The sequence below is a fragment of the Haliaeetus leucocephalus genome, unplaced genomic scaffold (assembly GCF_000737465.1).
Source record: "Haliaeetus leucocephalus isolate CR32 unplaced genomic scaffold, Haliaeetus_leucocephalus-4.0 Scaffold184, whole genome shotgun sequence".
In the NCBI taxonomy this organism is placed as follows: domain Eukaryota; kingdom Metazoa; phylum Chordata; class Aves; order Accipitriformes; family Accipitridae; genus Haliaeetus; species Haliaeetus leucocephalus.
The window spans coordinates 181658-200254 of NW_010972620.1; the positions used below are offsets into that span (position 1 = coordinate 181658).

At 40.1% G+C, this 18597-nt stretch overlaps 2 protein-coding genes across 2 annotated transcripts in view; both read right to left on the reverse strand.

Moving 5' to 3' along the window:
- Positions 1–1304: 1304 nt before the first annotated feature.
- Positions 1305–3152, reverse strand: LOC104830022 (CD59 glycoprotein-like). Its single transcript, XM_010564659.1, has 3 exons — positions 3098–3152; positions 2124–2240; positions 1305–1510 (listed from the first exon to the last, which is right to left on the reverse strand). The coding sequence occupies exons 1-3, from the start codon at positions 3150–3152 to the stop codon at positions 1305–1307; spliced, it is 378 nt and encodes a 125-aa protein (XP_010562961.1).
- Positions 3153–3838: 686 nt separating this feature from the next.
- TACC2 (transforming, acidic coiled-coil containing protein 2) overlaps positions 3839–18597 on the reverse strand; it is an 85723-nt gene continuing 70964 nt past the window's right edge. Inside the window, exons 11-16 of the mRNA XM_010564660.1 lie at positions 18102–18178; positions 13539–13582; positions 7250–7410; positions 6536–6642; positions 5298–5418; positions 3839–4321 (exon numbers count right to left, since the gene is read on the reverse strand). Of these exons, the coding sequence (XP_010562962.1) occupies positions 4256–4321; positions 5298–5418; positions 6536–6642; positions 7250–7410; positions 13539–13582; positions 18102–18178 (576 nt within the window). The 3' untranslated portion in view covers positions 3839–4255. The remainder of the gene's footprint in view (positions 4322–5297; positions 5419–6535; positions 6643–7249; positions 7411–13538; positions 13583–18101; positions 18179–18597) is intronic.

Sequence of the window (18597 nt, forward strand, 5' to 3'; positions counted from 1 at the left end):
CTAGAACTCAAAAGATGACCTCTACTTCAATTACACCAGCTGAACCTTAAGCCAGTCCTATGCATGTTGTGTGCCAGAAATTAGATCAGATCATCACAGTTGGACATTAAAATCTACAAATATCACTCATCTGCTTGTCTGTCCCTCTCAGTTTTGAATCAAAGGAGGTACCACCCTGCTCTCCAATATTATAGACCTAAGACCCTGCTTAGTGCTATCACATCGTGCGTTATGTCACTTCTCGTCTTGCCTAGTTTCACAATATAACCATGGTTCGAAGGACCCTCTGCCTACTAGCTAGTGATGCACAATGCCTTCCATGATGGGGCCCATTCTGGATCATTTAAGACTGCAACAAATGGGATTATTAAAAATGTTGATTTAGTTCCTTACATCTCTAAAGATCTCCAAGTCATTTCGTTCACTTTGCAAAATGAAAAGGATACATAAACCACCACCAATCAACTCAATCACATCATCGAAGAGGGAGACACATACTGTTACTCTCTAAGAATAAAGTTTAGGACAGTGAAGAATTAATTACGTAGTTGAAACCGCATGAAGAATTTGGATAAACAAAAATGTTATTACTCGAGTCATAATTTGCCTACAAGACAGGAATGAACCACTTGTTCTCAAAACCAGCAGTAAAGATAGAACGAGCTTATCTTTGGAGGGAGCCTCCTAGTTCAAAACAACTTCCAAGCTCTTTTTTTTCTTCTTTTTCTCAAAGGATCAGAAAAGAGAAGACTGGAAGGGTGGTTTTTTTCAGGAAATATACATAATACAGCATACCTCCATGGATTGTTCTCTTAATGACCTTCTTTTAGCAGTTTGCATTAATACTAAATCATCTTTATTTCAAGTTTTCTGGCTTTGTCCAGTTTGCAAATGTTCTCTGAAAGACTAATTTGCTTGCTAGAATTTTCAATCACTTTGTGCTTGAAAATGTTAGCTTGCTTTTGAATGTCTGCCAACAGTAAACAGCATTTGGAAGATATTGGTCCTTTACCCTACTACAAGGCTATCTGCAGCTCTATGTACTATCCTCTAAAATGTAGGAAAATGTTACGTATTTGCACGATCAACCCCTTACGATAAACAAGAAGAGGGCAGCGTTTCTTACATATAGGTCAAGACATATTTAGCAGATGGAACAATTTTTACCTGAACATCTGTCAGGCCTGCCTACTGCTTTTTGCCTACCGAGGAATATGGTACATGGAGTAACGTGATTAGGAAATACAATGATCCCTTTCTAAGAAGGCGGACTTGTTGCTTCAGGATACTCTTTTTTCCCCCCCTCATGTCAGCTTCAACAATGGGTGCCACAGCAACGTGAAGACGAGGAGAGAGAAGTAGCTCGTGGAGGTGGTGACTCTTGAAGCCAGGCTTTTTACATTGCAGTTGTTTGAGTAGCAGCAGTGAACGCTCACGCCAGGCGCCCTGGACCCGTCCCTCCTTGCCCGCTCGCAGAAGGACCTGAACGAACAGGACTTCATAACGCCACCTACGACAGAGCCACGTTGAGCCCAAACGGACCTGCAGGTTCGCGGTCACCCGCTCCTGTCTGCAGCATCCCCTCAGCATGAACCTGACCGTCCAATATTGAGCAACAACCCTAGGTTTGGCCATTCCGTACAAGTAAATGAATACAATTGCATCAGATTACAGCCCACTAACATGCTCCCACTTAAATTAAATAATTGTAATTCATCTTAGATGCAACTGATGCAGCTTAAGTATCTCGGAATGTGCTCAAGTGCAGTGCCTCATTAGCTTCTTTTCCTTCCTAATTTCCAGGTAAGTCATTTCACTTAAATTTAGTTTAAGTAGGATTTAAGTAAGAAGTAGGCAATACTTAAAATGCTTTTTTACAGTTTTCACATAGTATGGATACAGCTCATTATGGCATACTGACAAATCATACTCACTGGGATTTTGTATCGGATTGCTGCTAAACCAATAAAATAAGGAATTGAGATTTATTAATAGGGTTTATTTTGAGAGGAAACACCTACCTTTGTTTTTCTCCTTAGCTTACTAAATATTCTTCTCTTTCCAACACTGATTATTTCTGTTATGGAAAATTTAATGAGTCTGAAGTGTTTATGACTACTTACTTGCTTGTCCTCTAATGACCGCACACGCATCTGAATGCCCTGGACATTGCTGAGTTCCTTGTCTGTTACAGTCTTCATCACTAGAACCTACACAGGTGTAACACTGTAGAGCTTCGCCTGGCATTAAAGAAAAAAAGACCACTTATAACAGTAGTGTTTAGAGTTTACAAAAAATATTTTACAGTATCAGCTACACAGTCTTTATAATTATGTTTGAAGCACATGCAAAAAACTGCAAAAAGGTTTAAAAAACCCCTAAGGATTCTGCAAATCCTATAAATTTTTCTTTTTTAGAAGTGGTCCAGATACCGATTTTAAAGATTAAAAAAATCAGCCACGTATTATTTAGTTGTTACAATTTGCACTTAAAATAATCCAAGAACATCTGATGTTCTGTAACTGCATCCACACCTTCTTGCAACATTTTCAGAGTAAGGTCCACTGGAACAAGTTGGAGCATCATGGTTTTTCCCCCCTCCGTCATGATCTTTGGTCCACAGTACCAGGAAAAAGGACATTGTAAACACAGAAAATCTTACTATGATCCGTATTTCATCTTCTCCTAAAGTATCAATTCAGCTGGAAGGCACAACAGTATATCTTAAAGAGTTTTGCTTTTGTTTAAACGTTACAAATGTAACTCAATCCTCTTTCTTTTCCTTGGTTCAAACGACATGGTATTTTCAAGGGCAAGCATGAATTTGGAATATATTTAAAATACAATACTTCAAACTGCAGAGCAGAAGGCACACTTGCTGTCCACAGGGACACGTGCATTGAAATTTGTTAGCATACATATTTATGTTTACATTACATGGCAGAGGTGAAATTCTGTGCTGCTAACCACATACACAAAATAATCTGAAAACAAACCAACCCAGGAGAGAAGCCCAGAACATCAAAGAGGCTCAGCCATGCTTGAAATAGGAAATGAAAAAGAAGTTAAAAAAGGAAAGAAAAGGGAGTTGACTTACTTTTGAGTACAAAAAGGGAGCTGACAAGAACCAGGCTGACGACTGTCCACATCATGGAGATACAAGAGATGTACCATTAGTCAAAGAAAGCAGTTTGTTTGCTATTAAAGCCTTAATGCTTATCTTACATACCTAATCCTCTGCAGAGGATAACTTACAGGATAAAGAGGTGTGCGAAAACGCTACTTATCTAGCTTATTCTGGTTGTACTTCTAATCACACGTATTTCATCTCCACAAACCTTGTAGGCAAATTCTTCCAGTAGCAGAAAAAAGAAAATGTATTCACCTTTCAGTGATAGATATGCTTAAAAACCACCATCCCATCATCACATGTCACAGCCTCCAACTCATGCAAACAGTCTCATTACATTTGCCTATGGGATTTGCTGGATCAGGGTCAGAGTATTAAACATTTTGAAGGGTTAAGCCTATGCTTGAGACCTGAGTGGTCCAAATCTAGCATATATATATATTTATAGAGAGCAAGATATAGACAGAGGTACGTGCACATAAGTAGTATGTTCTTGTGAGCCACGAAGTACTCCAAGCAGTGACCCATGAAGTGCTTTCTGTGAAGGAATTCATTAACGAGAGCTGCTATATCTCGCGCTCCACATGAAGTAAGCAAGTGAAGTACATAAAATAGAGCCATACTTATCTTCAACTTTCAACGAAAAAATTTATTTACAATAGAGAATTTCATTTAAGTGACATGCATTTTCATTTTTTTTTCATTTTTGATTTTATTTTACAAATCAGCAAATGCAGATAAAGTTTACACTCCTTAAGGCAAGAGTCCCCATGCAAGTAATACATGTTTATATTAAATCCAAAAGACATCCAACATGGGAACTCATGTACAAAGGGAAGGCTAGGATCAGCAATTTGTAATTTCTTAGAGAACTTGACAATCTCCCTGATACAGGAACTTTGAGATCAACTTGCTATGAATTATACTATGAAAATGCAAACAATAGCAAGAAATTCTGATAGTCATCTTAGTACTGCATACAATTAAATCAACTTTATTTAGAAAGAAAATACAGTAGTGCATACGAAAAAGTGAAAATATAACCCGTCCACATAAATGTATGGACATCAGTGTGCCAATGGTCATATTGCACTCAATATCGAAGTCCAGAAATTTGGTTAAAAGTTAGCTTTTCCCCATTTTGGCAATCAGTTCATCACAAATCTTTGTTAATTCTTCTATCTCCTTATTCTGGAAAATAAAAGGCAATATTAAGTATTATGAAAAATATTGTTGCATTATGATGAGTGGGTTTTTTTTAAATTATCCAACCTTTGGGAGAAGTGTGGGACAATTAAGCTTTCTCCGATACTGAGAACAGAATATCTATACATATAAAGAGAGATATATAGGTATATATATACATACATAGTACAGCTACATACAGTGCATTCTAACAATATGCTTACTTATTTCACATACAGATCCTCCAGCTTCAATAAATACAATTTAGCACTAAAGCAGACAGCTTTATAGCAGTCGTTCCTAGCACACAATAATAATACATAGTGTAAATTTGTTTCTAGGCTGCACTTTTATAGCATTATTTTCAACCTGTTTTCCAGGGGCTCTAAGCAAGGACGAGCTGTACTATACTGAAAGCAAGCTCCTTTGCTGAGCTAGGGAACTCAAGATATAAATAGGGAATTCCTACAGTCACTTTTGCCCTAAGCTGTACAGATCTGCATCTGATCATTTTGTCTATGTTAACAGTGGAGGCACGTAAGCTAGCCTTGGAATTACAGCTAAAACTAAAAATGGAAACAAAAACCGAAAGAAGAACTAAAACAAGAAGATCTGAAACCCAAGAAACAAAGCAAACCAAGGGCCCTTCTAAGTACACAGGTGCACACTGAGCTTTGACCAAGCCCAAATCAGCCCCAAGCGCTGGCCCATGGCCGAGATCAAAGCCTGGCAGATGGGTCTGTTTGCCTGAACTGGCCAGTGCTCGCAGCTGATTTTGTTATAAGGTTTGGGCAGTGCTGCTCCCCCCAGGGCCGGGGAGCTGCCCAGCCAGCTGGACGTGCGGAGCAAGACAGGTCCTTGGGCAGATCTTGGCTGCAATCTGAGGTCCAGAGGAGAGCTGGATGCAGCCACTCTGGGGAAGTTTCACTTAACTTTGGTCATCCCGTTGACTTCTGCATTAAAGAGCTGAATTGCTATTTACCTTTTGTTCCAGTGTTCTTTCCAATGCGTCCACTTTCAGCTGCTCTTTACGAAGGCTGGCCTGATATGCTGCTTGCTCTTGCTGAGCCTTGCCTCTCACTTGTGCAATTTCAGCATTGGCTCTAGAAAAACACAGATTTTTGTCACGTCAGGTTCTCTACAGGAAAGGACAGTGGGTACCAAAGGATGGACTGCATCTTAACAGACGGGTGGTGAGGCCAGGGCTGCTTTCTGCATGTCTTTGAAAGTATTCTGAGACTTGTCCCTAGAGACTTTTCATGACTCCCTCTCTTGCTCAGCAGAGGCTGCAAAGTCTTTTCTTAATGTCTGTGTCATTCCCTTCACGCTTCTCTCAGATATCTGTGCCGGGTTCACAAATATCACTTAGGTAGCAGTGTTTTATGACCGTTTCTAAACTTGATCTCCAGCTCTAACAGACTAGACTCACAGCTGGGACAACAGATGGAAAGCAAATCCAAGTCTTACTTCACTTTAGGCACTGAACAATCCTAGCGACATTTTGGAAACATCTCTTGGGTCTAGGGGACTGTAATATGAGTCCTGAATGTAATCCCTAGAAATGCTTAATTTGTCATTACACGTAAACATAGAAAAAAAAAAATTCAAAAAAATCAACCAGCGCTGCCTCTCTTAAGCCACAATCCGATGTTCACTCCTTAATGGTGGCTTAAGGAGTTACTATCCGTGCACATCTGGCACAATCTTTTGTGCAACTATTCCTCGTCACCCTCAGCACAAGTTGGGCTGATCCAGCTTAGATAACCGGCGTTACTAGGGAGAGACCGCCTGACTGATTCTGCACTGAAACAGTCGAGCAGCACTTACATGTTCTGTTCTGCTGATTGACGCAGGGGCAATAATACAGCACAGGGGCAATAGCAAATCTCTGGGGGCAGGAATACTGGCTGCAGGTGCAAATATCTGAGCATAGACCTCCACAGCTGCATAAACCTAGCTAATGGCTTCTTTCTGGTTCTTCCCTGGAAAATATGTTATAGAAACATGAAGACATTTGATAGAGACAGAAATTTAAGGTGTTGCATATGGAAGAAACACCAACACGTTACAGAAGTTCTCATTAGAGCATTTCATTCCACCCTCCATCACAGAGCAGCCTGTGCTCTGCATATTGAAGGAGCAGGTTTGGGATGCAAGGTCCAGCCACAGGAATCCTCCTGCAGTATGAACTCCTGAAAAGAGATGTGTACAATCAGTTACCTGTCCAGTTTTTCCTCGGCATGAATTTTGAGTGCTTGATACCTCTGCTCTTCCTTCTTCACTCGTGATAAATATTCCTGCGCACATTTCTTTAACACTTCTTCATTCTTAAATGAGAAGATTACATTAAATTTAATCCGAGAGGTTGAAGTGTAGGACAGGCACCTATTTGCAGGAGTCACATTCAGATATAGCAAAGGCTGCAGTCTAACACTGGCACCCCCTCACAGAGGCCATCTGAAGCAATATTACATGATGCAAAAAGCTTTACAATTCTTCTGTTTGCATTTGATACAAGGCTGCAATCCTTCATCTGAGGATTACATTATGTCATGCACTTCAGACATAACCTGTAACCTTAGGAATTCATGTCCTAGCTTTTAACAGAATGCTCAATCCAGAAGCCAGCCCTGACATGTGCTCAAGTCCCACGGTTATGTGACATCTATTCAAATCACAGTGCCACACATGGGAGCGAGTTACTCTTGTGCAAAATCTTCATCTTTTTAAAGCTATTCCAAAACAAAAGCATAAATAAATGAGGATTCACGTTTCCCCCCCCCCCCCCCCCCCCACGCCCCCCCAGCACACTTCACTCTAATGTAGTACATCAGATTTGACTGGAAATGATGTGCCTTCTGTTAAGTAGCACTGGTATACATGACAGCCTGCTCAGCTTTGCTCTTTAAAGGAGGAGACTTTAACACGACTCACCTTCCGAAACCCCTCCAATACTTCTTTCATTTTTTCATATCTCCTGAAAAGATCTGCCAGTGATTTCTCCACTGAGTTCAGATCTGCCAAAGCTTGTTCCTTCTCCACTATCAGTTGCTGAACAGTGTGGTGGGAGACAGATTTCTCTCTCTGTTCATCCTCTGTTAGAAAGAAGAGAGGGGGAGGAAAAAAAGTGATTTTCAGAAGGGTAATAGTAGTGAACACTGATTTCACGATCATCTATAGTTTCTACTATACGGTGCTCTACATTGTGTATTAGTAAGTTTGCAGGATCCAGAAAACTCATTCTTACATAAAGACACAATCCTGTTTTGGAAAAAGGTTGCTAAATACAGTGATATTTAAATATTTTGATGTTGGGGAAAAATGTGAACATATCTCTGTACTGATGATTTATTTCACTCTGAACTCAGCTGTTCCCATGAAAAAGGCAGGTGTTGGATTTCCCTTGTTTTCCTGAAGATGCACTAGCTGAAGGAAAGGACATTTATGCATATTACTAGCACTGGCAATAAATTATTTGCCACTGATGATATGTGCTTGTCATCTCCTGGCATCTCTTCTAATCCTGTACAAACAAGGCACTTTGTTTAATGGAAATCAACTCAAATTCTTCCCTTGGAAATAAAGTGTTTTGCAAACTCTCATTCTTAGGATTACTGTAGCAAGTGCCAGAAAGGAAATCAAACATTAAACTGACTTTCTAAGTTCTGGCCTGCAGAAAACATCTTCCAAGATTCTCCTGTGTATAGTTCAATTTGAGGCAGGGATGGCAGGAAGAACATAACAGGAATCCAAGTCCACACGAAGAGAACTTTTCAAAGGAATTGACCTAGTAATAAATTGGAATACCCATATAACACTGGAAGAAAAGGTCTGCCATTGTCTTCCAAAATGCTTCCTCGTTGTTTGCTTCATATCCTAAAATATGATTTTTGTGTCCATGTTTTAAGGGCTACTTCGAATGATACTGAAATGAAACCAACCTGCAAAATACAGTGGTTTTATATGACCATTCTCCTATGTCTATGATGGAAACTAAAATAAGGTAAGAAGTGCTTGCACGTAAAAAGCGCAGGCCATTTCAGAATCTACAACTTTTCATTCAGGCCTTTATATTTTGAAATACAAAGAACTAAACAAGAGTTTGTTTTTTTTTTTATTTGAATAGAAGTCTTCATCTGAATTAAGTATTTCATAGTGCTGGTCAGCGCTGAAATGTCAAAGTTGATACTGTCAATTCCCAAGCTGAGATTAATCTCTTCCTTTTGCATATTTCGATCCTTTCATATTCTTTTTTGCTAGCCTAACTAAGCCCAGAGCAGCAAGGATGCCATGCCGTGTGTCAGCTCATGTTGGCTATGTTCCGTGCTCCTCTGCATGCCCCCTGACAGCACTTTGCTGGGGCAGAGCCTGATCTGAGGTTATTTTGCTCTATATGATGCAGAAGACGGAACGAACCAGAGAAGCTCTCAGGACCTGCACCAAGTTTGCAGCACTGGAAGCTGCAACACCTTTATTTTACTGATGAACAAACACCTTTGACATGGCAGAACTGAAAAACCCAGAGCCCTGTAATGCCACATCAGTTTGATAACATTTAACATTTCATAAAAAGTAAATATTCTTTTCTATTTTGCCTTCTTAAAGATACTCTGTGGTCATCTGCAATGTCAAAAGAACGTATTCTCAAGTAAAATGAGAAAACCATTTGTCATCTTTCGTTTATTTTTCTACATCTGAGAAGTTGTCACCTGGTGTTCCAGCACAAGGTTTATTTAATCACGCTGGAGATTACACACTGTCTAGCTTAATTCCAAAACACTTACTGGCAGGATCCTGTTCTTTGGCAAAACCTCTGTCGTCGTAACTCCGTGCAGGGGAAAGGATCCGTTTGCATGATCACGTAATGTACTTAAATGTATTTAATGTCAGAACTCTACTTTTTCTGAGACTGCTGTCTGCGGTATTTTAGCAACTTCCTTCTTATTTGTTTCTAGGGCAATCTAGAAAGTTAGTAATTCGTGACTCACTCCCTCGCAGCTACCGAGCTCTTCCCGTACCTCCCAGTGCATCGCTGTGCCCTCCTCTCTCCTCAGCTGGACCTCAAACCCTCATTCCCAGCCCCACTTCGACCTGCACACGGGAATTAGGGGCAAGGATATCCGATGCTCCTCTCCTCCTCTCCCTTCCACTACATGCTAGAGGTGTCCACGGACCAGGGAGCGAGCTGAGGCCTCGTTCGACTCCAAGGGGAAAACAGGAATTTATAGTGCGGAAGGGAGTGACATATAACTTGAAAAGAGGGAAAGCTTCCAGTGAGCTTTAGGAAAGGGGCATCCAATAATCTCAGAGAACAGTTAAGATACATTTAAAACCAAAGCGGCTAAATAAGCAGAAACTGGAATCTGGCTGGAGGGGGCCTGGAAGAGCTACGTGATATTTTCTAAAACTATGAATTAGCTTTAATGAAAAAGCCGCTTAGTGGCACTGTGCTGCTAATAGTCTGCCAGTCAAATCTTAGTTAAGCAGTTACAGATACTTATTTCTAAAGATATTTATGAGGTTATGCGATTAAAATGTTTTAATTAAATGGCTTCCATGTCTGCAACACACACTGTCCACAGCTCACCAACAATAACAACAGTATGCTCAGGACTAACACTATCCAAATTGACAGAATCAGAGCACCACCACAGCAGATCCGCTTTCAGGCTCAGCTCAGTATTACTTACATTACTTAATGGGAATGCAGCAAACGGAGAACAAAAGCAAAAGAAACTAAAAATGCAAAATGCTGGTGTGAAAGTTGGTGAAAAGCTTTACTTACCAGGCTTGCCTGATTTGTTTTTGCAAGCAAATAGCAAGAAGCAACAAAAACGGAAGCAAAATAGAAAATCAGGAATTGTTAGGAAAGCAGAAAGTAAGTAATGCAACAACCTGTAATGCACAAAGCATAACATCTGTTTTTCAGAATGAGAATTTAATTATGCATTTAAACGTACAAGTATAAGGATACATTTTTAACAGAAAAAAACCCCAACATTACAAATCCAACAATAAAAAGGAAATCCACGACAGGGATTTGGGAAGGGAACTGTGGATGGCTGTGATCAAGGGGTGTGTGTAGGGTGGGGTGCAGGGAACATCGGGGTTACGCAGGCTCCGCTCCATACGGCTGTCAGTGCCACGCAGTTGTGAGCTGCAAAACTTGGGCAACAGTCAGCAAAGCAGTAGCAGAAGCAGCAGGCTAGCCTGGAAAGCCTGTTCTTTTTTCTCCCCCCTCCTCAGTATATAAACAAGAATGTGTTAGGGGCTGAGGCAAGTGTAAGAAAAAAGGAAAAAAGGTTAAAGCGCCAGGAAAAAATATGCAAAGAGACGCTAACAGGGATCTATACACTGACAGCTTGCAAGCTCTAGCTGTACGGAGTGTGGCATGAAACTAATTGCATAAGCTAAGTCGGGTAATATTGGGTTCCATTCGTATATGACAGCAAATACTAGACCTGCCACAGCCCTTGCAATCAAAGGCAATTACTGTTTGCAATGCATGTTTTCAGTGCCTTTACAGGCAAACATGCACAATCACATATTGTTAATATGGAATATTTTCAATACTCATTATACATACACATGACAACCTACAAAAAGCTGAGCAGGACCTATCAACCACACTGAATATTCATTAAAGGGATTTGTGAAATTGGTTCACTTGCAATGCCCTCCTAACAGGGCTGTATAAATAGCTCAGAAGGGTTAAATCATAAATAGAAACAGCACAGGCATTTCTTTTGTTAAAATGCATATTTTGCTTTAGCAGCAAGGCATTGTTGTGATAGTAGTTCGGCGAAGTATATGCAAATAGCACACAGACAATAATTTTCCTCCACAACGTGGCATTTGGATGAGTGAATTCCTTTATAAAAAGGGACAGTAATTTATGACAAATGACAGGAGAAAGTGTGGCAATTAGATAAAAAATTTACATTAAATGCAGGGAAAGGAAGCCTCGCATTTAATGTATTACCGTGCTGTAGAATTTGCATACTGCTCTTAATTAAAGCATGCTTTCTGTGTCACTGTTGTTGTTTCAGTTCCTTTGCAAATGGACAGCAAATTACATTACTTATAGCCATAGCTCTTAAAAATTTGCCATAGATCATTTGAAAGACTCCGACTGATACTCTGAATTTGAAGTTTAAAGATCTTTCTACTTTCTCAGTCCTCAGTGGCCCGATGCTTTACTTATCCTTGACTTTTTTGCAACAAGAGGGAATGGCAATTGTAGAATTTACTATGTACGCCATGGCTGTGCCTTTGCCTTAGGATCCCTATTCCATACCTTCTTGTTGCACCGTGGTCTCACAATTTGAATTTTCTTTTTTGTAATTCTGTTTCTCGAAAATATAATTTGAATTTGTTATCAAAAAGAAACTTCTTTTGCTAACTATATGCATATGCTTGGGAAGACAGGTCCTCTGTTTGTACATATGAATGGTCAGGTTCAGGGACAAAGCCATACCAGACTACGTTTAGTGTAAACCAAAATGAATTCAGTTCTTCGCATAATCTGGTCACTTATTTTCACACTTGCACAATGAGCGTGACAAACGTTACGTCAGAAGGCAGGCAAATTTGCTCAGCTGTACACACAAAAGGCAACGGAGGCATAACACCATAGAGGATGAAGCCAGGCATGTTATTATTATATGTTATTCATTATTATATATTATATTACCATATTATATAGATTATTATAATGACATTATTTATTTATAGGCCCATTTTTCCCTTCACTTGAAAGAAGGCTGGGGTGTCTCCCAATGGCTGAGAAATGCAGGAAGGCAGCAAAAGCACCAGACATTGAACTATTTCCGCCCGGTCTCTTTGGGCAAAAATAAGCAAATTCACTAAAAACGTATGTAAACACAACTCAAGCACTAATTAAAAGAAAACAATTTAAAAGAAACCAAAAATATGGGGGGTCACACAATACAGGCTGTATATGAGGACTGCCGTTTTAAAAGGGGCAAAACAATATGATATGTTGAGAGCTGTAATAAAAATCCTTACTGGTTAAAAACCTGTTAGAAAGATGCAGGTATGCCTGTTGTGTTCCTGGCACACTATACTCTCTGTGACAGTTCTCTCAGGGGGAGTAAGAAGTAAAGTTAATTTCTTTTTATTTTTTCAATAAACACGGTGCGAACAGGCTGGATTCATAACACTCCCTGCTCACAGATAACATTAGCTAGGCTAGTCTTTCTCCTGCATCTCACAGCCCAGATTTAATTCCAAGGCCACTCCTAATGGCTTTTAACAATATTTCACAGTTCTCTGCTGCTTTACTCGAGCTTGTCCAGACAAGCTTGGTCCTGCTTTCTCATCAGCCACTGCTTCTTTTTCTGGTCTTCCCAGCAATTTTGGCCATAGAGGACCCACAACCCCACTCAGCTGTTCGCCTTTCTGGGAGACAGCTCGAGCTGAAGCAGTACAGGGCAGTACAAGCCACTGGTGCTTTCTATAGCCAGACTAAGAAAAAGAGCTTTGGAAATCTTATGAGGAGCTTTAAAATCACATCCCAGGGGCCAGACCTCCCGCACTAAGGAAGCACATGAGTCCTGCAACCTTTGGTTTTGAAACGCTACTGCACGTAGCGTTTTTCATTTGTGGGGCATGCTGTTAACAAAGGCGTTTTCTAATTACTATGAGGCAAAACACGTCATAATTTAGACCTTAAAGGAGACCCCTAAGTCAGTAAATAACTGGGGAGGTGGATTGGCCACTTATAATCTCTCAGCTGGGATTGGAGTTAATCTAGGTTTTGGTCTGACCAAAGCAGTTAGCACAGATAATCCCTGTTGTTGTAAAGAGCTAAGTTTGATATCTCCCATGTGAAACAGTTGGGAGTGGATGACTAAAGGGTTTTTAGGTCATTGAAAGTCTGTCCTGGAGATATCCATGAGTTCTGGGCAAAGCATTTGAACATGTTTCCTATGGGACAGTTAGCTTTGATGCAGAAGAAAAAGCCCTGACCTTTCTGTATTACCTGGACTGCCTCGGGGGCTGCTTTCTGTAAAATGAAGCCCTAGCTTTTCATCACAACCTGGCAGCACACACTGGTGTCCTCAGATGCATTCACAATTCCCAGCAGCATCAGCAGATGTAGCTAGCATCAAAATTAAGCCCACAGACTTCAACCATGTTTCTAGGCTCTTTTCAGAAAATCAGAGCGGAGGATAGCATCTTTTAGAGTAGAAACACCTACCTATCATCTGAGCAATCGTCTTCTCATATTCTGAAACTATTTTCCTATAAGAGGGAAAAAAAAGAAAAGCTTTTGGCAAACATCATAATTGCTAATGCTTACTTAGCAAATAATGCTACTCAATAACTGAACTATAGTATTTTAAGATACAAAACCCCTTCACACTTTTATATGCTCCTTATTACCTGAGTAACAAATAAAACTGGCGGTTTAAACATTGCACCTGATTTTTAATTCCCCATGTAAATCAATACAGGTGGAGGAGTGAAAAGGGATTGCTTTGAAACAAATTCTGTTATTTGAAACATGCCCGAAGTACATTACTGATCATTATTTAAATATAAACATTATCACATTGGTCTAATTCAAGAGCTACAAGAGTCTGATTTTTCCATTACTTTCTGCCCTCTTCTCCATGTACGTGTTTGCTTACTTTTAATGTAAACGTTAAGTAAGTTATAACTGGTAGCAAGTAAACCTAACAGGAGTATAGTTGGCCCTCATCCAAAATATATCTAATCTTCCACTCTCCAAATGTGACTAAATGATCCATTAGCATTTAAGAGAACAAGACCAAAATATTCAATTATGTAGCACAAAATCCATCGTGTCCTATTTCCCAAATCTGTTTTTGAAACAGAGGTGGCAAAATGTTACTTCTAAGACTATTTTATTTCATATACTCACGGTAGGCTTTGAATTTCCTTCTTGAAAAAAGGTTAGCCAAAATAAGCAGATTAAATGTGATTTAGAAAGATGATCTATCCCTTCCCAGAGCCAAATAAAGCTAATAAAATGAGACTAGTTTGATCTGCACTTTGATTCATGAGCCACGTAGGACTGTCTACGAAAACCAAAATTACCCCACATTTCATCTGAAGTGGATATTCAAAATAGCTCACTGGTATTTGAATACATCTCTTTCGAAGTCTTAGCTCACTTTCACTTGCTCCATTTAGAGAAGTCTGCTGCAGTTGGTGAGGTTACAGAAAGGATGTGGGAAAATCCTGAGACAAAAGTCAGTAAGGAAAGGAGAAACTTGCGGAGCTTTCAAAAAACTAATGCAGTACTGCCTGTCTCAAATCTGAATCACAAACAGAGCTCAGGAACCCCTGAGAAGGCCACTTGACCCAAAGGTCAGTGGCGTCTCACTTGCCCTGGTCCTGCAGAGCACTCAGCAGAGCAGGGGCTTTACAGCTGCGTACCCCACTGACCTCACTCAGGTAGGAACAATTTTCGGTACCGGGGCCAGAGCCTGTTTCTGCACAGCTCGCTGTGCCTCCAGCCGCTGCCTCCGCTGGGATCTGCTTGGATGCTGCCTTCCCTGCTGTCAGTCCTGTTGTTTTAATTGCCTTTTTGTTTTTCTTTTTTTTTTTTTTTTTAAACTATGAATGACACTTTTGAGAGCAAAGATAGCTGCAAGAATTTTCCCCTAAAAGGAACGGATTGGTTTCATGTCCAAAGAAGATTACCTCAAAAGCCTGCTGTAAGCAGTAAGGATTTTAAAGCCATGTCATATCCTTTAGGCACCTTTAGAAAGTTTTATCATCCTAGAAAATGGAGCCAAGGACTCAGGGCAACGAATATGACATTAAACACTGTTACAACACTACAGCACTTCCCAACCTAGGCTGCGCCGTGGAAGTTGGCAGCAAAGTGAAATAACATTATCTGTTTCTTATTTTTACCAGCTTAGACTAGTTGAAGTAGGTACCACATTCTCTGCATTATCCAGCTGTATGAATCATGTGGCAGCTGTTCAACAGAAATGGATATTGCAATGACACATTGGTTTTAATAATACTCAATTTGGAAAGCAAGGTAGTCAAGTGAAGTCTTGTTCCAGATTCATGTCAAAGGCCTCTTTCAGTCAAGCAGCCTAAATAATGGTCATTATGGCTTGGGAACTAAAGGATGCTGGCCACATCATTCCTCTCTGTGATGGTACATCTTCAACTCTAGCTTGACATTCTGCATAGGTATTTTTGGCATTTTAGAATGAATCCATATTCAGTCTATTTATTGACTTCCTGCAGTTTCCTAAGTCATAAAACCACCAAAATCCAGGGCTACAAAGGATCTCAGAGGTCATCTGCTTGACTGCCCTTACTGAGGCATAATCAATGAGACCCCCAAATAACCATATTTAAATATGTCTTGCCTGCCTCTGGTTGTACCCTTGAGTACAGAGCCCAAGGTATAGCCACCTTAGTTTAGGTCTTTGATCGTTATCACATTATTACAACTTCTCATCTTGGCTACTGTCCTCTGGAGTGGAATTTCCTCCAGTCTGACATTTTTCTGGAAACTTAGCTGAACTCAGGATATTCCAGGTAGAGTATGCAGGACTTGGCTAAAGGAGCATTGCTTCTCTTTCTGTGGGAAGTGATGGTTTTGTGCTTGCAACTGTAGTTAATCCCTTCACTCCTTTCTTATCATTAGGTCATATCTAATTGCTGCATCTCTAATTTACCACACATGAACTGTTTCAACATTTAATCCTCCAAGAGAAATCTTTCTTTGTGCACACATGCATGTTTTATCATTTTGTGACAATATTAGTCAGATTTTTTTTTCAGCCATGTGTTCTAGGGATGTGCCTGTGGGAAATTTGGCTTAGATAAAGTGGGTTTTTTTCAAATCAAATTTTATTGAGGGTGTAGACACACAAGCAAATTACTGTGAGGAAGATGAAGGTACAGATCTACAGTGTGCCAGCTGCTCGGTGTGACCCCCTGCTCTCCTTTCATTAAGGAATAAGCAACCTCTGCCAGTGCCTGTTTGCAGCCAGCAGGCACGTGCACCCAGGCAATGTCTGGAAAACAGACCAAGTACCGCACTTGAGCATGTACTGAACGCTGAGACATTCCTTACACAATTCCTCATTTGGTTTATTCCTTGTTTTGCTTCCTCAATTTGACTGCTTGCAGCAGCTCCTTTCCATTTTGCCTCATTATGCATTTGAGGGCTATGCCAGGGTTTTGTTTCCTTTCCCAAGGAGAGCGCAAGAGAGGTGAGAGAACTCACCTGGGCACTGGGAGATGGTTTTTTGAAAGAAATAAAGCGGTTGCCCTTGCCTTTTGCAGATGCTTCTCTTAAGATGCTTTGGCTCAAAGCCCTGTGCTGCCGCTATTCAAATCTGCCATGTGCGACTCCTGGCACCCATGCTAGCATTTGCCAAGGTCTGCGCCGCAGTTCCCTTTTACCCTTCCTCCCCAAGCACAGTTTTCCTGCATATAAGCAGGAATTGCATATGCAGGCCATCACTTGATACAGCTCATTGGCTTTAGCTTTAAACTACTGAGACATTTAATTCTGGGAAGAAGCTGGTGGTAGAACAGAAGTGATTTTGAAGAAAATTCAGTCTCAGAAGTGATTGCAGAAATTATTACTTCAAAGAAGAATGCTAAAATAATCTGACAATTTCCTTTTATTTATGAGTTAAGGAGGGGTGTGGTTTTTCTGTTTGTTTGAAGGTAGAAAATAATACGCTTTAAAGACTCCCTGAAATATTTTTATACATTCTCTTTTGCAATTGATGACTTTTCCAGATTCAGATCGGTGAGCAGGTCAAGCTCATTGGTATGTTGTTCTTATGGTATTACCACTGTAAAAAAAGAAAGGCTGAAACTGTCAACTGACTAAATGGGAAGCAATAGTGATTCTTCGAGCAATAGCGCTCACCTCATCCACTACAGTGATTTTGCTGTCACCATTGCAAGTGGTAGGACCTTGGCTAGGAAGGAAGGTGAAACCAGTTATGTTCCAGTACACAGATATTTGATGTAATAGAGGCAGGTTTGCGAGGAGAAATAGAATAGAACAAACTCAAAAGCTCAGGGTCCTTCTATCAGCTCTCAAAGGGAGCAGCAAAATCCAAGATAACAATTGCTTAACTAAAATCAAGCCTAGTGTGTGCAGCAATTAAAAAATGAGCTCAGTTCAAAGGAAAGGGTGTAGAATCTCCTTGAAAGTCAACACTCAAAGGCCAGAGTGGTTCCTCTGCAAGAAATATTTTTCTACTGGCAACTGGGTTTTTGTTTTCTATTGTTAAAGAAACTTTTTACAATAATGTCCTGGAGGGAGCCTGTACTACTCATACCTGTCTGCAAACCTTCACATTCTTTATTCTGTTGGCAAAACTATTTGTGGAGAGTGAATTTTAAATTAGCAGGTATATACGTCTGCCAGCTCTGCAGGCAGCCTCATCCAGTCAGGCAACAGAAACATTACTATGCAATCCATGTGAGAATTCACAGCACAAACTGGAGGAAATTCTTCCCTTACATTGACCTAAATTAAGACCTCTCTTATCTCAGTATTTTGAGGATGTAAATGAGATTAACAACCGAGAAGTTGTCAATGATTAGCCTGAACAGGGGTGCCCACCAGGTAGAGCAAAGACAAAGTATCAGCTTAGGATCAATCCAAAGCCTGCAGTTAAAAATAACAAAACAAATTCAGCTACCTAGAACAGTTGTACAATCAGGGTACTCTGTGTACTGTCCACAGGCTGAAATGAGACTCTCTGTCAGTGTGATTAGCGACAAGTTGATAACCCACCTCATTTCCATCACTTCCCTTCTGCTTTCTTCATATTTCTCTTTCCACTCAGATACTTCTCTTTCCTTGGCCACAATCTGAAACAAAGAAAGCAAAGGAAAAATACAACAGTAAAACCAAGTGATCTATTAAAGAGGAAATTAAATAACTGTACGATATTTGATTTAATATCAAATTCTAATTAACAAAGGTATAGTTTTCAAGTGCATAATAGGTTCAAATATAAGCATCCCTAGTGATTTTTTTCTTTTTCAGACTGCAAGGTGCAATTAAAAAAGTTCAGATGTGAAATCATACTCAAGTTTTGAAAAACTAACTTAGGAAAGCAGATGCAATGTTCTTGTTTCATGATTCATTCCTGATTACAACATGGACACTTCTCAAGAAATACTATATTACACTACAGTATGTCTGATTTGGCCTGGTGCCAAACCTGAAATACTTCTGTACGTGGGTTTGGAACATGGTCCCCTGGTTTGTCCTCTAAGGGGGTTCT

Coding starts and splice junctions, on each gene's coding strand:
- LOC104830022 (XM_010564659.1), bottom strand. CDS start 3,152: ATGATGTGGACAGTCGTCAGCCTGGTTCTTGTCAGCTCCCTTTTTGTA. Junction 2,241..3,097: donor CTCCCTTTTTGTACTCAAAA/GTAAGTCAACTC, acceptor CTTTAATGCCAG/GCGAAGCTCTACAGTGTTAC. Junction 1,511..2,123: donor GGTCATTAGAGGACAAGCAA/GTAAGTAGTCAT, acceptor GCTCTGTCGTAG/GTGGCGTTATGAAGTCCTGT.